The sequence below is a fragment of the Ailuropoda melanoleuca genome, chromosome 5, assembly GCF_002007445.2.
Source record: "Ailuropoda melanoleuca isolate Jingjing chromosome 5, ASM200744v2, whole genome shotgun sequence".
In the NCBI taxonomy this organism is placed as follows: domain Eukaryota; kingdom Metazoa; phylum Chordata; class Mammalia; order Carnivora; family Ursidae; genus Ailuropoda; species Ailuropoda melanoleuca.
Window position 1 is genome coordinate 80,218,816 of NC_048222.1, and position 16,579 is coordinate 80,235,394.

The 16,579-nt window shown below is 55.0% G+C and overlaps 1 protein-coding gene across 3 annotated transcripts in view; it reads right to left on the bottom strand.

The window, feature by feature from the left end:
- Nucleotides 1–876: 876 nt before the first annotated feature.
- KIF13B (kinesin family member 13B) overlaps nt 877–16,579 on the bottom strand; it is a 179,333-nt gene continuing 163,630 nt past the window's right edge. For all 3 annotated transcript variants that reach the window (XM_034661358.1, XM_034661357.1, XM_034661359.1), the window contains 3 exons: nt 13,449–13,511; nt 8,592–9,591; nt 877–6,084 (listed from right to left, as the gene is read on the bottom strand). In XM_034661358.1, the coding sequence (XP_034517249.1) occupies nt 5,795–6,084; nt 8,592–9,591; nt 13,449–13,511 (1,353 nt within the window). In that variant the 3' untranslated portion in view covers nt 877–5,794. The remainder of the gene's footprint in view (nt 6,085–8,591; nt 9,592–13,448; nt 13,512–16,579) is intronic.

Below are 16,579 nucleotides of genomic sequence, written 5' to 3' on the forward strand. Positions count from 1 at the left end.
GGCCACTTCCAATCGGCCCTCTCCATCTGCAAGGACATTTAGATCAGATGAGGACCACGTGAGTCGCGGACACGGGCTGCCAGCGAGTCAGTTCCCTGTGAACACAGCACCCTGGGCCGGCCTCGTCCCTGTCTGGTGCTGGGCTGTGCTCAGGGACCTCAAGGAGGTCACCACAGGCCATCTGAGAGGAGACCTGCTCATCTGCTCGGGTCGGAGGGGCGGGGCCCGCCACCCCCAGTGCTGTTGTGAACCATGCTGGGTGACGGCTGGGAGCCATGTCCTGAGGACGGGGCCAAGCAGGAACCAGTGGAGAACACGGGGTTCTGCAGCCTGCGGGGTGTGACCCAGCCCTGCCGGTGTCCACAGCCATCATCTCCTCCCCAAAACGCCTTGTCACAGAAGCACCCGCGCAGCCTCAGAACACGTGCTCGGCTCCCTGGTTGGGGGTCTGGTGTGGGGTCGATCTTGCAGATCAAGTCTGTGCAGCCGTGGCCTGAGAGTTGGGATATCCTGCTCCACAGGAGCGGCTTGACCCCGCCACCTCCAACCCTCTCCGGGCCAGCTGCCTCCCAGTTAGCCCAGAAGCTCCCGTTACCCTGGGTCGAAGGCCATCCGAAAGTTTCCACTGGTTCCTGGCTCCTGTGAGAGGTCTCCACTAAGGGGAGTAAGACCGGCCACAGAAGCTGTGGGGCCTCCCTGGGTCTTCAGTCCAAACCACAAACAGCACAGGGCCTGCTGCTTCCTTGAACCTCCCTCTTTCGTCTCAATCTTGAAAAGCCCCGGACCCAGGCCACCCCTTGCCCTGTGGGACAGTCTAGAATGAGCCCAACATCCCTGTGTCTGGGTGGGGGAGGGAAAAGCAACAAGACCAACCTCAGACAGAGGCAAGAAATCATCTGGTTTTATTTAGAGACTGCTGGTCATATGACAGGCATATATGGTACAAAATTACAGAGGTTTAGTTCATTATATAATACAAATCATTCAGTCTTTACAGTTCATTACAGAGTCTTTGGATTTTTTTTTAAACTCCCATTTCATGTGCAGCAAATCAATATAGTCCCCAATCAAAATCACTTCTTTATACGTGAACCCATCATATTTACAGAACTCCGCATATGGAGATGTTCCAAGACCCCCCACAAAATTAGTGTCAGCAGCCCGGCTGAAGGCACGACGGACTTCTCTGAGAGAAAGAGACGTGTGGAGATCATCGAGCCAGTGTCTTGGGCACTAAAGACAGGCTGTGCTCGCCGTCCCCATGGTAAGGCACGACAGACAGGTGGCCGCCTCCTCGGGCACTCCCTGTCCAAGATGCAGGCCTCCAGGCAGACCTCAGGCAAGTGGGGCTCATCGTAGCCAGGAAAATAAATACCCTTGAACTTCTGGCGGGTCTCACATACAGGGAACGTTAAGCCAAGGGGAGAAAAAGGAAGGGAAGTAATGGGGGATGGAAACACCTATAGCCTTTCAAACTCTTCAAGGGTCCCATTCACAGCTCAACGGAAGCTCAAATCTCAGCAAACACATGAGGCCCTTCATGGCTGGCCCTGGCCACACATGCCCTCTGGTCAGGCTGGGATTCTGGACAGCTGCCCCCCACTGCAGCCCCCGCCTGGCCCCTGCTGCACCTGCGTCCAGGCAGCCCATCTCCCCACACCTGAGCCTGGGACCTGCAGGAACCACATCCTGAATCCTAGCGCTGACACGTCATTTCACCTCAGGCCTGTTAGTAAAGTGAGAACAGAAGACGGGAAATAGAGTGCCACCCTCCGTCCCTCACCGTCACACTACCCACAAGACAGTACCTCTGGACCAATCAGTGCTGGCTGTGGGGACTGCCTGGGCTACGGCTTTAGTGACCACGTCTACCTCGTCACTGCTTTCCCAGGAACGAGTTACCATGAGTCTGCGCCAAGAAGCCAGAGTGAAGGCCGCAGAGCAGGGCAGGGTGGGCCTCCTTCCAACTCGCACCGCTCAGAGCCCGAAGGAGCAGGGCTGCCCCGAGCTGCCCAGGAAGACAGCAGACTGCAATGGAGGGACACCTGCACCGCGGGTGATCCAGCGACACGCGGGCCTGGAAGGGACGTGCAGGTGGCAGGGCAAGGAGACAGGAGGCTCAGGCCCACAGACTCTGCCCCTTCGAGGATCCGGCACAGCCCTCAGGGCTGCCAGTCTGCCCGTGGGGCCACAGCTGGGGCAGGAGAACCACACCCGCCTCTCCGGTCACTGCTGACCACCCAGCCGCAGGGACGGCCCCCCAAGAACACCGATGGGAGGCCCTCTCCTCTCTCACATGCTATGGGTTGGGGCCCAAAGAGCGCTCCACTCACAGAAAACCCCCGGCAAGCAGTCACCGTAGCACCTTCTTCCCACGAGGAATGACGACCTTTCCACCCAGGGCGACAACAGAGCTTCCCGCCCAGCCCTCCGGACAGGTGCTCAAGGCCCCGAGAAGGCCGGGCTCCAAGCGCACGCTGCCGCGCAGGGAGGGAAAAATGCCGGGAACGGGAGGAGTGGTGGGGAATCTCGGGCACAGGGCGAGGCCAGGCCCGGGGAGAAGGGAGGCGGCAAGCCTGGGAGAAAGAGGAGGTGGTCTCGAAACCTCTTCCCTTGCCGGGGCTGGTCTCAACTCGGTCCAGGCTCTTCCACTGTGCCTGCAAGCTCCGCTCCCAAAACCCTGCTTGAGCCCCTAATTCCGTTACAGTCTACTCCATCTTAACCAATCCGAGTGACAGGAAGAGAACGACACCCCTGTCTCCCAAGTGACCTTCCCGAGACCGTTCCATGGAAGGTTGTCGACACCACGGTAAGGCAGTTAGGCTCCAGCAAGCACTTTGCCCCATAAGTAAGGATCACGAACAGCCAAACCACCTTCCCCTGGTTCTCCCCAGTGAGCCTGGTGCACTACGTCTGCCCACAGGCAGGTCGTCTGAGGCTGTGGGAGCAAGAGCTGCTCCCCTCAGGGAAGGGGGTAGTGCCGGGACCTACATCCATGGACCACACGGACGCTGGTGTCCACAGAGACGAATCCTAACTGAACACATGTTGTTAGAGGACTTCCATGCTGGGAAGGACGTTAAGCAGAAAAGCAGAGCACAGAACCGAAAGCACGGGACTCAAGGACACACGCCCAGCAGGTAGACCCCAGATGCGGGGGGCGGGGGGGGGAGGGGTCGTGGCTGCCTCCCCTGGTGGGGGGTCCTTACACCTGGGGTGCCCAGCAGGAGCCCCTGGCCGGCCCTCCTGGAGGGCAGACCACCAGCCCCGGTGCGCTCGTGGCTCCCATGACCCGAGGAACAGAGACACTGATCTCCCAGGCCTACGGTGCTGTGCAGGTGAGGACGGGACACTGGGCGCTCAGAGCCCCTGCCAGGGCCACCTGGGCCACATGCCGCCGGTGCTGGGGCAGCAGATCCTCGAGAGCGCTCCGGGGTCAAGGACGGCACCCTGGCGGGTTCTCTGGGCTGTGGGGCTGCTGCTCCCTGTGCCCGAGGAAGGGGCCCCAGGCGGTGGGAGGGCAGCCACGGTGCTGTGAGGAGGAACAGCAGAGAGAGCCTGGCTGGGAGTCAGATGCTGGAGCTTCTATAAACTGGAAAGAAGCACTGAACTCTCCTTGGTTTCCGCCTGTTCCCTGTGAGAGGATCCCTTTCAGCTCTGAAACTAGGAACATCTGCTAAAGCTACGCCAGGGGTGTGCTCTTCAGCTCCAGGCCCTGTCTCGGAGTGGGGGCGGGGGGGGGGGCTGCTCGCAGTGTAGGCCCCGGAGACCGAGGCCCGGGGAAGGCGGTGGGCCCGGCGAGGGGCGCCGAGTGTGGATCACCCCCTCCCAGGCGGAGGTTAAACCTCGGGCCCGTGGGCCGGGCGGGGGAGGCAGCGCTCCACCTGGTGCACAGCTGGCTGTTAGGAAGCTGGGCCCAAGCGGCGGGCGAGCACCGCCACGTGTAATTAATAGAAGCTAATTAATCTCGGGCTCCTCCCTGGGGGATCCGGCGTGCAGGGCTGCACACCTGGGGGTGCCCATGGGGCTCTGCTTCCCCAGCCGGCCACAGGCTCCACACAGTCCCAGCCAAGGGCAGGGAACCTGGCATCACTTCTCGGGAGGGGCTTCAAATCCCGAGAGAACAAGATCTTTCAAAAAGGGCTTTCTGGACATCATTTGTAAGAGTCTAAAGATGAGAACTAAAAACAGGCCTGCAAGAGTGCTGCATACAAACCCTGACCCAGGGCTCTGTCCCAGAGCAGCCACCGTGTCCTCTGGGCTCCTGCTCACAGCTCGGGTCCACGAGGCACTTGTGATGATGCGCACGGCAGCTGGCTGAGTGCTGGGCACCAGGGCACTGGGCTAGTGGTGTAGGAAGTAGCAGGGCCCCATGGGCCCTGGCGCTCTGCGGCTCACCCAGCAGTTCCCCCCACCGGGCCACGCGCCACCAGCCCTCTGCCCGCGTCCACAGACCCCCTCTCAGTGAGCCCAACAGGAAAGGGTTCCAGGGCCAGAGGTTTCCTGGCAGGAGGCGGGCAATGCTCTTAGGGTCTCGTGCTGTGCGGGCCGTGTCTGTGGCTCGGCAAGGGCCGGTCACAGGGACAGTGGGGAGCTCTGCTAGGCCACAGCCCCCCAGGCTCAGTCAGGGAGTCAGGGTAGAGAGTTGCCACGAAGTTAAACTAGCCTAAGGTCCTTCCAAGAAACTGAAATTGCACCAAGGTTGTGATGCCTCTGACTTCATCACTGCAGAAGCACAATAAGTCTCCAAGTTGTCGCTGTCACCTTAGAGTAAGGCCACTTGTGTATCTGCGTCAATAATGACATGCGGAGGGGTATCATCCTCTGGCCCCTCTGGGAACCTCCACCTGAGGCAGGAGGCTGGCAGCTCCTGAGTGACCTCAGAGGCGGGCGATGAGCGAGACAAGCCCCGGGCACTCATGCCTGGGCACACGATTGTGGCTCGCAAATGATTTCGACTTTGAAAAAATAAATATAAATAAATATATTCCAAGCACTCTGTTAAGGGAATAAATGGCAAAGAGAAAACACTTTGCAGGTATAAAGACGCTAACACACCCACAAAGAAAGCCCAAAGAAACCCTGTGGAAAGGAAGAGGGAGGGCCAGGCCCCGTGCCCCTTGCTGGGGCGCCCAGGACCCTGTGCCACAAGCCCCAGGAGGCCAGCCAGAGGCACTTACGGGAGCTTGCTCCTTGGTGTAGGGACTCTGGGGGCCAGAGGGATGCAGTGAGCCTGGCAGCAAGCTGGGACCAGGTGGGTTGGCAGGGGTGCTGGCTCTGGAGGCACAGGGAGGATGCCCCGCCTCTACAGGAAAGAAAGGCACTGGGATGGTTAAGAGGTTAATGGGGTCATCAGAACAGAAAAAAGGAACAGCAACAGCCCCAGTGCGGGGGGGAACCCCAGGCATGGGGCTGGCAGGGGCCTCGCTCCCACAATCCAGGACTGCTTGGGGCTCCTAGAACCGTGACTCCCTCTACCTTGCTGAGATGCCTCCCCATTCTCTGCACAGAGGAAGAAATGAAGCTTCCAGAGTCCCGGCAGGAGCAGGGAGAGGTCAGCAGCCCTGTGTTGTGCAGAAACACGCCTCGCCATGCTCCTCACAGAAAGCGGTTTGAGGTGTCCTTGTCCATTCAGTTCCCAACTCCACCCCAGGGCCGTCGCTGGCAAGGCTCAGAAGGGGGCACCGGCCGCCCCGTCAGCCTTGGACTGGGAAGCAGAGGGAGGCAGGACCGCAGCCCGGGAGGCGGGAGGATGCGACCCGGGGGCGGGGGCGCCTCGGCATCTGGCGCTGGTTTAGCTGGCCCAGGATTTTCGGTTCTCGGGGTTCTTATGGCTCCTGTCAGCCTTCAGCGCTGTGGCGCCCTCTGCCTTGGCCAGAGCCGCCGTCAGGGAGGCCAGGTTGGTGGCGGAGCCAGAGAGGGTGCTGCTCCTGCGGGGTTCGGGGGCGCCCTGCAGCCGGAGCCCTGCGCTGCGCCGCCGGCCTGTGCCCGTTGCTCTGCGCACGCGGCCTGGCCTCACCAGCAGCCCGTAGCCGGGGTTGCACTTGAAGTACTGCTTCCCTCCGATGGAGCCGTCATTCTTACCTAAGGGGAAGAGAGAAGAACACGTGGAGGTGGCTTCACGGCCCCCCGCTCCGGGCAGCACATGGTGGTCCCCAAGGACACCCCCCCAGGCAGCCTCAGGTCCTGCCATTTCCGATGCCAGGTGCAGGCCAGTCACAAAGCAGAGCTGGTACCAATCCCACCCACCCTGGGACGCGGACCTGCTTCAACCTGGCTGGTCACCATGTAAACGTAGGATGGATGGCACTGGTAGGACGATTATTTTTCCTGAATCTGTTAGATGGAAACTGGCTAATTACCAAATTGTAGCTAGTCAGATGTCATGCTTGATGTATCAAGATGGCGTGAGGAAGTTTCCTTTGTAAAAGCAACAGAAAATGAATTAAGGTGAAGAATGAGAACTCGGAGCTCAAGTCAGTACAGGGAGAGGATGCCCTAAGAAAGGGGCCCCCATGACCCCTACGTGTCAAAGGGCCATGGGGATGGGTTGGTGGAGAACATGATCTCTGCAACAAAAACAATCATGAATTTTCTACATTTACTGTCTGCATATCCTGACCTGCTCTTCTCCCCCCCCCCACCTCTGCTCTCCATCAACAACGGTCCCCTCACTGCACCTCTCAAATCACCTAAGAGACCATCTCTCTCATGGTCAGGCCACCGCTATCACTCAGCTCCCAGGGTACACACACCACCCCCCCCAGCACCAGCTCCCTGCTTCCGGGCTCCCCACCATCCTGCCTGCTCACCCCATTTCATTTTTTCACGATACTTATTACTATCAAATGCTAATTATTTATTTAATTGTCTACTTGGCAATTTTCTCCCTCCTAAAATCAAAGTCCAGTGAAACCAGGGACTTTGTTTCGCTCCCCAAGGTATCCTTGGGATCCAAGATGGTGACAGCAGCATGGTTGGTTCATCCAACAACACGCATTAAGCACCTATCTATTTGTTAATCCCTCTTCAATTCCTGAGTTCAACTGCAGATATAAACTTCTCTTCCAATTCCCCTGCACACAGTAGCAGACACTCCTTTAAAAATATTCCAGCCACATGACTCTTCTGGAACTACTTTCAACTTACAGCACTATTCACAACTGCCAAAAAGTGGAAACCACCCACATGTCCACCTACTGACAAATGGATGAACAGAAAGTGGGGCACCCACACAACGGAATAGTATTTGGCCATAAAAAGGAAAGAAGCACTGACCCAGCTTGTGACCGATCTACCCTGGAAAATCATGCTAAGTGAAAGAAGCTGGTCACAAAAGCCCACGCACTGCCTGATCCCCTTATGTGGAAGTCCAGATTGAGGCATTTCATATACAGTCAGAGGGACAAAAAATAGATTATTGGTTCCCTAGGGCTTAGGGAGGAGACTGCCTTACCAATGGATATGTGGATTTTGGGGGGGCGGTGATGAACCTATTCTAAAATTAGACTGTGGTAACAGTTGCACAACTCTGTAAATATACTCAGAACCATTAAACTGTACACTTTTAACAGGTACACATTACAGTATGTGAATTGGTATCACAATAAAGCTATTTAAAAAAAAAACCATCTGGGGGCACCTGGGTGGCACAGCGGTTAAGCGTCTGCCTTCGGCTCAGGGCGTGATCCTGGCGTTATGGGATCGAGCCCCAACATCAGGCTCCTCTGCTATGAGCCTGCTTCTTCCTCTCCCACTCCCCCTGCTGTGTTCCCTCTCTCGCTGGCTGTCTCTGTCTCTGTCAAATAAATAAATAAAATCTTTAAAAAAAATAATAAAAAATAAAAAAATAAAAAATAAAAAAAAACCATCTGGGGATGCCTGGTGCCTCAGTTGACTTGAGAGTCTGACTTCTGCTCAAGTCATGATCTCAGGGTCCCAGGATCGAGCTCCATGTGGGGCTCCCTGCTCAGTGGGGAGTTTGCTTCTCCCTCTCCTGCCACTCCCCCTGCTCGTGCTCTGTCTCCTGAATAAATAAAAACATCTGAAGGACCAAGTCATTCCTTAAGTTGTGGCCCTGGTTTTTCGGAAAATGGTGATCCAATCGCTTATAAGATGTGCTGTTCTGTAATGAGACTTAAGAGACTGGTGAGCCCCGAATGCACCTCAGATCACCCCTCCTTCTGTTCTCCAGCCCAGGCATCCGAGCACCCCCACAGGCATCAGCGTTTGCAACCAGAGCAGACACAGCACACACACAGCTACTGTTAGACTGTTACAGTTTGAGAGCAGATGCCTCTGTGACTTTAAAAAAAAATGCACTTAAATTCATTACCAAATTGATAGTAGCTTTCAATTAATGTCTTCGGTTTCTAAAAATGACTGGAGGTTAAACGAAGACAAGGCTTAGGAAACTCTTATTCCTGATTTTGAAAAGCAGTGACCTGGAGGCTCGGGGAGGTCAAATGATATGCCCAGGGGCACACAGCCGGTTCCTGGCAGTGCTGGGCACCGGCCAGCACTACTCCGCCAGCCGCCCTTAGCTAAGTCACCTGCAGGCCGGGAACCAGGCCCCAGGCAGCAGCACTCACCTGAAGGCAAGTCCAGCTCCACTCCGATCCATGTCCCCTCCTGAAAGTCGGTGGGCCCGATGTATCTCACGATGCCCATTTTGTTGGTGCCAACGGTGACATATTCTCCCTCTTTGAGCCACTCTGGGACTTCGCTGGCTTCTTCAGAGTCGGAGGAAACTTCCAGCTTTCCCAGGGCCGGTGTCCCTGCCCCGCCGTCACCCAGCGCCCCCGAGGCCAGCAGGTCCTCGTCGGCCGCCGAGGGGCAGCTTGGGTCTCCACCCAGCATGCGAGTGAACGACTTCAGCTCGGAGGTCCGCACCTTCTGGATTCTGAACGGAGACGCCGGAGCAGGGGATGGACACAGGAGGTCAGGAGGCGCCTGTGGTTTGGAGACCTCCACCTCTGAGACGGCGGCCGGCTTCGCGTGCTCCTCGGGCCTTCCGAGCCACTTAGTGGCTGGGGAAACCTCGCCCCCACTCTGCCAGCTGCATGATTCCTTCTGGGGGGCGCAAGTGAGGAGAGGAGTTGGGGGTGCGCTCGTATCTTCCTTCTCCGAGGAAACCGCCCTCTTGGCCTCACATGCACCGTTGCTGTCGCCCCACGCATTCTGGTCTGCTGGGACCGGCAGCGACAGAAGGCTGCTCTGGCTGTCCATGTGGGCAGGAAGGCCCCCGTCTGCCGCGGGAGCCGTCGCTGGAACCGGGAGCTCCGTCTCTGGGCTGGCCTGGCAGAGGGCAGGAGGGGGAGAGCCAGGCGTCTGCCCACCTGCAGCAGCCGCGCCGTCGAGGCCAGGGATGAACGCATCAGACAGCGTGGCGGAGGAAACGCTGTGGGAAAAGTAGCCGCTGGAGGCCTCGCTCAGGGGGCTGGGCGGCCCTTCCTGCACCTCCGGGGCCTGGGTGCTGGTGGCGGCGGCCTGCGGGGCAGGCACTTTAGTCGGTCTGTCGTACAGCTTCACGGGGGCCGGGTGCACAGTCACCAAGGGGGCTGCACTAATGCCCACGCTCTCTCGGTGAGCCTGGAGTAGGAAACGGTGCAAGGGTACCTGGTTAACATTCCAAGTTTGCTGCTCACTTCCGAAAGAAATGCAACAGATTTTGTCAGCTGAAACCTGATGGCTTGGAGGGTGGAAAGATGCTGCTGTGCACGGGTGGACCCGGGGTCAGCACCTGTGCCACCACTCCGTCCGTGTGACCCCAGCTTTCCACGCACCAAATGCCGAGGAGCCACTATGGCCCAGGTGGGCACTGCACCCTGCACCGTGCCCAGAGCAGAGCCGGCGGCCACGGGCTGCCCCTGCTGCCTCCTCGCCTTCTGTATACACTTAGGAGTCTAACTGCTGCCTGTGACAGCGTAACTTAGCCTAAGAAATATATATATTCAGCCTTCATCCTGTTTCTGGCACAGAGCTCCTGAAACCCTTGGAGTTTCCTAAGTGTTAAGAGCAATAAAGGTGTCGATATTCCTAACAAGCCCCCTGCAACCACACTTGAGTTCATGTTAATGCGGTGACTCTGGGACTGTACCTAAGGATGGGGGCTGGCTGCCAGGGGAACCAACCTTGTGATTAGAGCTTCAGCCCCACAGTCTCCATGGCGGAGAGAGGGGCTGCAGGGGACTCAATCACTAATTGCCAATGATTTAATCAACTGTGCCTATGTCATAAGGCCTCCATAACAACCCAGAACAGGCTTTTGGGAGCTGCCAGGCTGGTGAACACGCGGAGGTGTGGGGACGGCGTGGGACCCAGGGAGGCACTGAATGTCCAGGTCTTTTCCCCACACCTTGCCCCATGCCTCTCTTCCCTCTGGCTATTCCCAAGTTGTATCCGTTGAAATAAACTGGTGATCTGTTGAGTAAAATGGTTCTCTTGAGTTCTGTGAAGCATTCTAACAAATTAATCCAACCCAAGTGGGGATCACTGGAACCTCTTATCTATAGCCTGTTGGTCAGAAGCACAGGTCAACCTGGGCTTGTGACTGGTATCCAAAGTGGGGGCAGTCTTGTGGGCCTGAGGCTTTAGCCTGTGGGTGCTGACACGGTCTCCCGGTAGACAGTGTCAGAATTGAGTTGAATCGCAGAACACTCAGCTGGTGTGGGACAATGCTTGCTTGATGTGGTTAAGAATGCAAACTGAGGGCTTCAGAGGGGAAGGGGGTGGGGGAATGGGATAGACCGGTGACGGGTAGTAAGGGGGGCATGTATTGCATGGTGCACTGGGTATTATACGCAACTAATGAATCATCAAACTTTACATCAGAAACCAGAGATGTACTGTATGGTGACTAACATAATATAATTTAAAAAATTAAAAAAAAAAAAGAATGCATATGCAATGGCCGCATAGGGTCCGTGAGGCCGGACAAGGCAGGAAAAGGCCCTCACCGCAGGGCACGGCACCCAGTAGGCGCACACTAAATCACCAGTCCCTCCTGACCTGCCAGCACCCCTGGCCTCGCTGCACTCACGCTCAGAACCCTGTTCCCCCGGAAACAGATCCCCTGCCCACCATGGACCTCATGGGGAACTGAGAGAATCATTAGAGGCCAGAAGAGCACTTTCTCCTGCAAAGTTGGAAGGAGGATCTCCTTGGGGGATGCTCAAGGGACTTAGCCTAGCTTCACCAGCACAGCCAGGAATGACACTCGGGCCTGGTGGCTGACTCGCAGCTCCTGGAAGGGAGTCAGGTGGAAGAAGAGGAGACAGGCTGCCTGTAGGCCGGTCCCGTGTCACGGGTCAGGGGCCCTCTGATCAGGGAGACGCGGGCCGAGCAGCCACCTGCCCCGCCATGAAGAGGGGCTGAGTGCGGACAGAGCCGCAGAGGCTGGCCTCCCCCTCTGGGATCACTTGTCTGAGTCACACTGGCAGAGACACACACACGGCCCCGTCTCCTGGGGGATGACGACAGCCACTGCTCGTCCACATTCTGTTTCTGAGGTGCTGCTAGCTAAGGTGGCCTTTCGCTGATAACTGAAGCCATTTGAAGAAGGGAGCAGATTATCTTTCTAGTCCTGATTCACAATGACAGGGGCAAAAGAGAAGGTAGGAATGGGGAATGGGGTTGGTGCACTGGAGGAGGGTGCTGTTCAGAAAAAGAAATATGTTTTCCAATATTTACGGAAAGATTATTTATATTACAGGAATGGCCATTTTCCATTTGAAACAGGATTTATTTGAACTGGGAAACAGCTGAGATCTATAAGTCTCTTACAGTTACTTGGCTTAACTCAGCAGTTTGATAAATCATGCATTTTCACGTGAGCTGTCATTTATATTCCTGTCTCCAGAGGCCCTCCTTTCCCCATGAGGCACACTTTCAGGGTACGAAATTAACGGCACCTCTTGAGATTAACAGCCCATTTTTGTGATGGATCTCTAGGCTGCAAAATTTACTAAATCCAATAGATCAATAACTGTCACCAGCATAAATACTCTAAAAGATTGGGCAATCCTTCAATCATTTTTCTTTTGCAACTTGTACATGTTTTATTTATTCTTTTCTATTTTATTTTTAATATCACTGACCAGGCAGGGAAGAATATACAAACAAAATTGCAAGAGTCTAGACTCTGAACGGGAACTTCGGTTCTGGGATCGTGCGTGCTCCCTATTCCCCCGGTGGGTGACACCCCATCACTGCCACACGGACAGCTGTCTGCTAAGGGCCAGCTACATCCAGTCCTGAGGCAGTGACAGTCCAGCGACAGTGCCTTAGATTTCCCTAGTTGTTATCCCATTTGCTTCCACGTGAGTCCCTTGATGTAGGCTAGAAAGTATTACCATATGCATCTTACAACATGGCCCAGCGAGGTCAGAGGATTTATCCAAAGCCTCCAGTAAGTGACAACCAGGGACCAGAGGTCGGATCCATAGCAACAACAGAGACCAAAGGTGGCAGAAGGCGAGCCCTGATTGCACAGTTCCTCCCTGCTGAGCCGAGCGCAGCCTCCGATTCCCTCCGTGCAAGCACGGCGGGAAGCCGCTCCCACTTGACTGGAGTTGATATGTGAGTGGAAACCGATTCCCCGGACCTGGCTTATTCCCTCACCACAGACGCTTCCAGAGGCTGCCGCAAAACCACCGCGACGCACAGCAGAGCTGCTCGAGCTGCAGAGGCTGCGGCAGACCCGGCGCCCTCACCAGTAAGACACTCGGTGTCCGTCTGTCCCATCAGCCTCGGGGCCCCAGTCCTGCCTCAGCAAGACAATGTACATGACTCACGGGGGCGTGCGGGGGCCACGTGAACACCAAGTAGGTCCTGCATTGGAAAGGGCCTTTCAGAAAGGACCGGATCCGTGGAGGGCTGAATTCCCTTTCAAATTATTTGCCCTTTTTCTGCTGTTGTTTGAATACATAAAATTTTCCGATGGAGATAGAGCATTTCCTAAGAGAATGAACGCACAGTGGGAGAAAATAGATTTGCTATTCATAAGATGAGAAGTGCTGTTCATCTGTGGGAGATCATAAGAGACTATTTTCTCCCCAGCTTAGCATTAGTCTTTTCACGCTGATATCATGAATCAGAATGAAATGTAAAACTGAGAATTAAGCAAACACTTGGAATAAGGAGATTGTTCTGTTTATAGAAATCGCCTTTGCCTAGCAGTGGGCTATTAAAGCCACAGACTACATTAGCAGTCAAGCACCTAAAAGTTTAGCAATCATATGATTAACAAGTTGAAAATAGAAGAGTAGAACAAGGAAAATATAGAGGGAGAAGACAGTGACCTATATTACAGCTAATTATCAAACCGGGAACGCTAAAATGAAAAACCCACGGGTGTGGACCAACAGTTACGGCATCAGGGCCACCCCCCACATGTGGGGCAGCTGCCAGCAAAGGCACCACCCCTGCCCCCAACCAGTCTGACTCACCTCCACCCCTCTGGTCATCCCGGCGTCCGTGAGGGCAGACTGCACCATGATTCGGGGCACGGGCTGAGGAAACAAGCGAATAGGCAGGCATTAGGGATCAAGAGGCGTGAACAGAGATAACCAGAAAAGGTTTTCATTGAACAGACTGGAGAGCCCGTGAGGAGGACCCAGTCGAAGTGAACTTTTACAACTTTAGGGAATTCTAACAAGTCTCTGCTGAGTGGGCATGCCAAGGGCTAGTGGTGCCACACCACACAGGGAAATGCGAGCAGGAAGGAGCACAGCAAGTAGCTGACCCCCAGCTGGCAACACCGGAAACGTGCTGAGAACAGTAACATACAGGGCATGCTTACACCCTCACAGGCTCTGTCTGCACTCACATACAGTGTGTTTGTCAAGGGCTGTTCTGCACATACAAGTGCACAAGGCACTGTCGCTGGACTGAGAGAAAGGGTTGGAACAGTTAAGATCGGGAAAGGCTTCGGGCGGGAGGTGGAACACAAACCAAGCCCTGATGGCCAGGGAGAACTGGTGCCCGAGCAGGACCGGCAAGTGTGGTCACAGGAAGTGAGGAGTAAGGAAGCCGGTCTGGCTAGAGCCCAGTTCTGGGGCCTAACACAGAGCAGGACAGATATATGGAGAGGGGCTTTGGTATCCTAATCAGGTAAGGACGAAGACCACCAGAGATGCCTGAGGGCAGGAGCCTGAGAAGATGGATCTGGAAGTAGAAGGCGGAGTGACTGGGAAAATATTTAAAGGCTAAGGTAGGCAGATCACCAATGAGACTCCAGAAGCAGATCAGATGAGAGGGGATAAGAGCCTGAATTAACGGCTGTGTAAGCAACAGCACAGGAAAGGACATCATTACTTACGGACATGTGGTTCGAGGAACATTAAAAAAAAAAAAAGAGTAAAAAAATAATTAGCACCAGGATAAGGAGAAGGGAGGTCAGAAGAAGCAGCTGGTAACTGTAAAGGAGAAGAAATCAGACATTCTTTTAGCAGCTTCTGGGTTTACAATGGCAACAGGATACAGAACAGACAGGATTCTCTCAAAGAAGCCAGGAATCCACCACTTCGGCCTTTATTCCATCAACCAACCTCTGGCCCCTTCTTAGGTCTCCCCGTTCCAGCGCCAGAGTCTGGCCCTCGGCTCAGAATGCCCGGCTCCCAGAGGGCTCCATCCTGGCAGCATGGCCTTGCGGGAGGAGTCAAAACTGGGTGTCACAGTTTGTTTCCACAGTAGGAGTGTCTTTTCTCTTGTTGGATCCAAAAGGAAAAGTAGCTGACCACTCATCTCCTACCTAATGTAAACTGCGTAGACAGGTAGACGATATATCTTTCCATTTCCCTTCTTCTGGCCCTAAGCACTGCAGGTCCTCCCAAGCCCCATGAGGGCTTCTATGCCATCAGGATGCCCTGGACAGTCTGTAGGCACTAAGGCTGGACGGCCGAAGTCCGCTTCCTACCGAGCAGCCCAAACTCTTACCTGAAGGGACCAGAGCCCACTTGGGTGCACTCACAAGATGGTGCACTTAGAAGGTTAGCCTGAGCTCACAGCACCAAATAACTGCGTTTTGGCAAACGGTTCTGTGTTTTAGCAAAGGGCACCGCTATAACCAATTATGCCTTGTGACTGCCTTTGGGAGAAAAGAGCTAGAAGCAATGAACTCTGCTGAGTTATGGAAAGACGGTGGGATTTGAGAAAAGGCAGAGACAATGAAGTAGGAAATGGTGGGAGATAACGGCTAAACAGATGGGAGGACCTAACGATAAACTAAAGGAATGTACATTTTACCCTGCAAACACTGGGGAGATACTGGGGGCTTCGGGCCAGGGAAAGCTAGGAGCAGAGGGATGTTTAAGAAAGACTATGTGAGGGGCCAACGAAGAGAGTGAGGGAGGACACCTGGGGTGGGGGTGTTCAGGCCCCTGCACATGATGAGGGCCTGAACCACAGGCCTTCCAGCCTCTCCCTGGATCCCTGGACCAGGAAAGTCCCTCCCCTCAACTCGTATGATGCGTCGCTCCTCCCCTCTCACAGCACCTACGGGAAACTCCATTTTTCCGCTCTACTGGCAACTCGGTAGACAGTGACAGGGAGTTCTTTCCAAGCAAGTATCCTCCACTGCACCTTACAGTCCTTGAAAACGGGGGCTGCGGTCTTTCTTTTTATATTTACTTTCTCCCATGGTATCTGAAGTCCCTCACAAATGGAACGGTGTTCACAGCATATTCCTTCGTAAAGGCAGAAAAAACGTCTCTTAAGCTCAAACTCCAAAATACTTACATTCTTCAGTTAGCTCTTCTTTAGAGCAGACAAGATTGGGGTGAAACACTCCCCCTTAAAGCATAAACATGTAAAATCCCACCAACGGTGGAATATACCCACCCAGGAAGGAGCCTCTTCTAAAATGATAGGGCTCTTGCCCTCTTGAACAGAGCATGGAGACATAACTTACACTTTCCTCCAGGACTCAGGGGAATTAGGAAACTCCAGCAAATGCTTACAAAAATACCTGCTGCCATGAGTGAAGGGACGAGCCTGTGACACGGTGCTATCAGCAAACCCACGGGCTTCCTGGTACCCAGGGCCCCACGTCATGGCTCCGGGCCACCACACTGAGACCTCGCGTCTCCCCTCACGGTTTCCTGCCACCGTCAGTCACTCCCAATGACCACTTCTTCCCCAAGCAGCATACCTGTCTCATGAACAGGCCCACCCCGAGCCCACCATTCAGAGGAAGGGAGAAGCAGGACACTGGATGATGACACACATCGGAAACGGCTAAACATAGTGTTGAAAATAAGATGGGATCGGGTCTGAGTGGGTCCCGAGTGTACTGGCAAGGACTTGGAGCACACCTACTTCTGTGGTTCACGTGCTAGTAACTTTGTGGGGCTCCCTCCGTGGGAAGCTAGGGGTGGCGACTGCCAGCAATCAACTCTGGCCAAGTGAGCACCAGGTGGATACTTCTGCAACAGAGAACTCTGAACGGGGCCGGCTAAAGAGGGCAGGGTTAGGCATCCAAGACTGGCTCCGAAGCTAGGCGACAAGCACGCAGGCACTCATTGTCGTATTCTCTCTACTTTCACGTAGTTCCAATTTTTCCATAATACTGTCCTACATG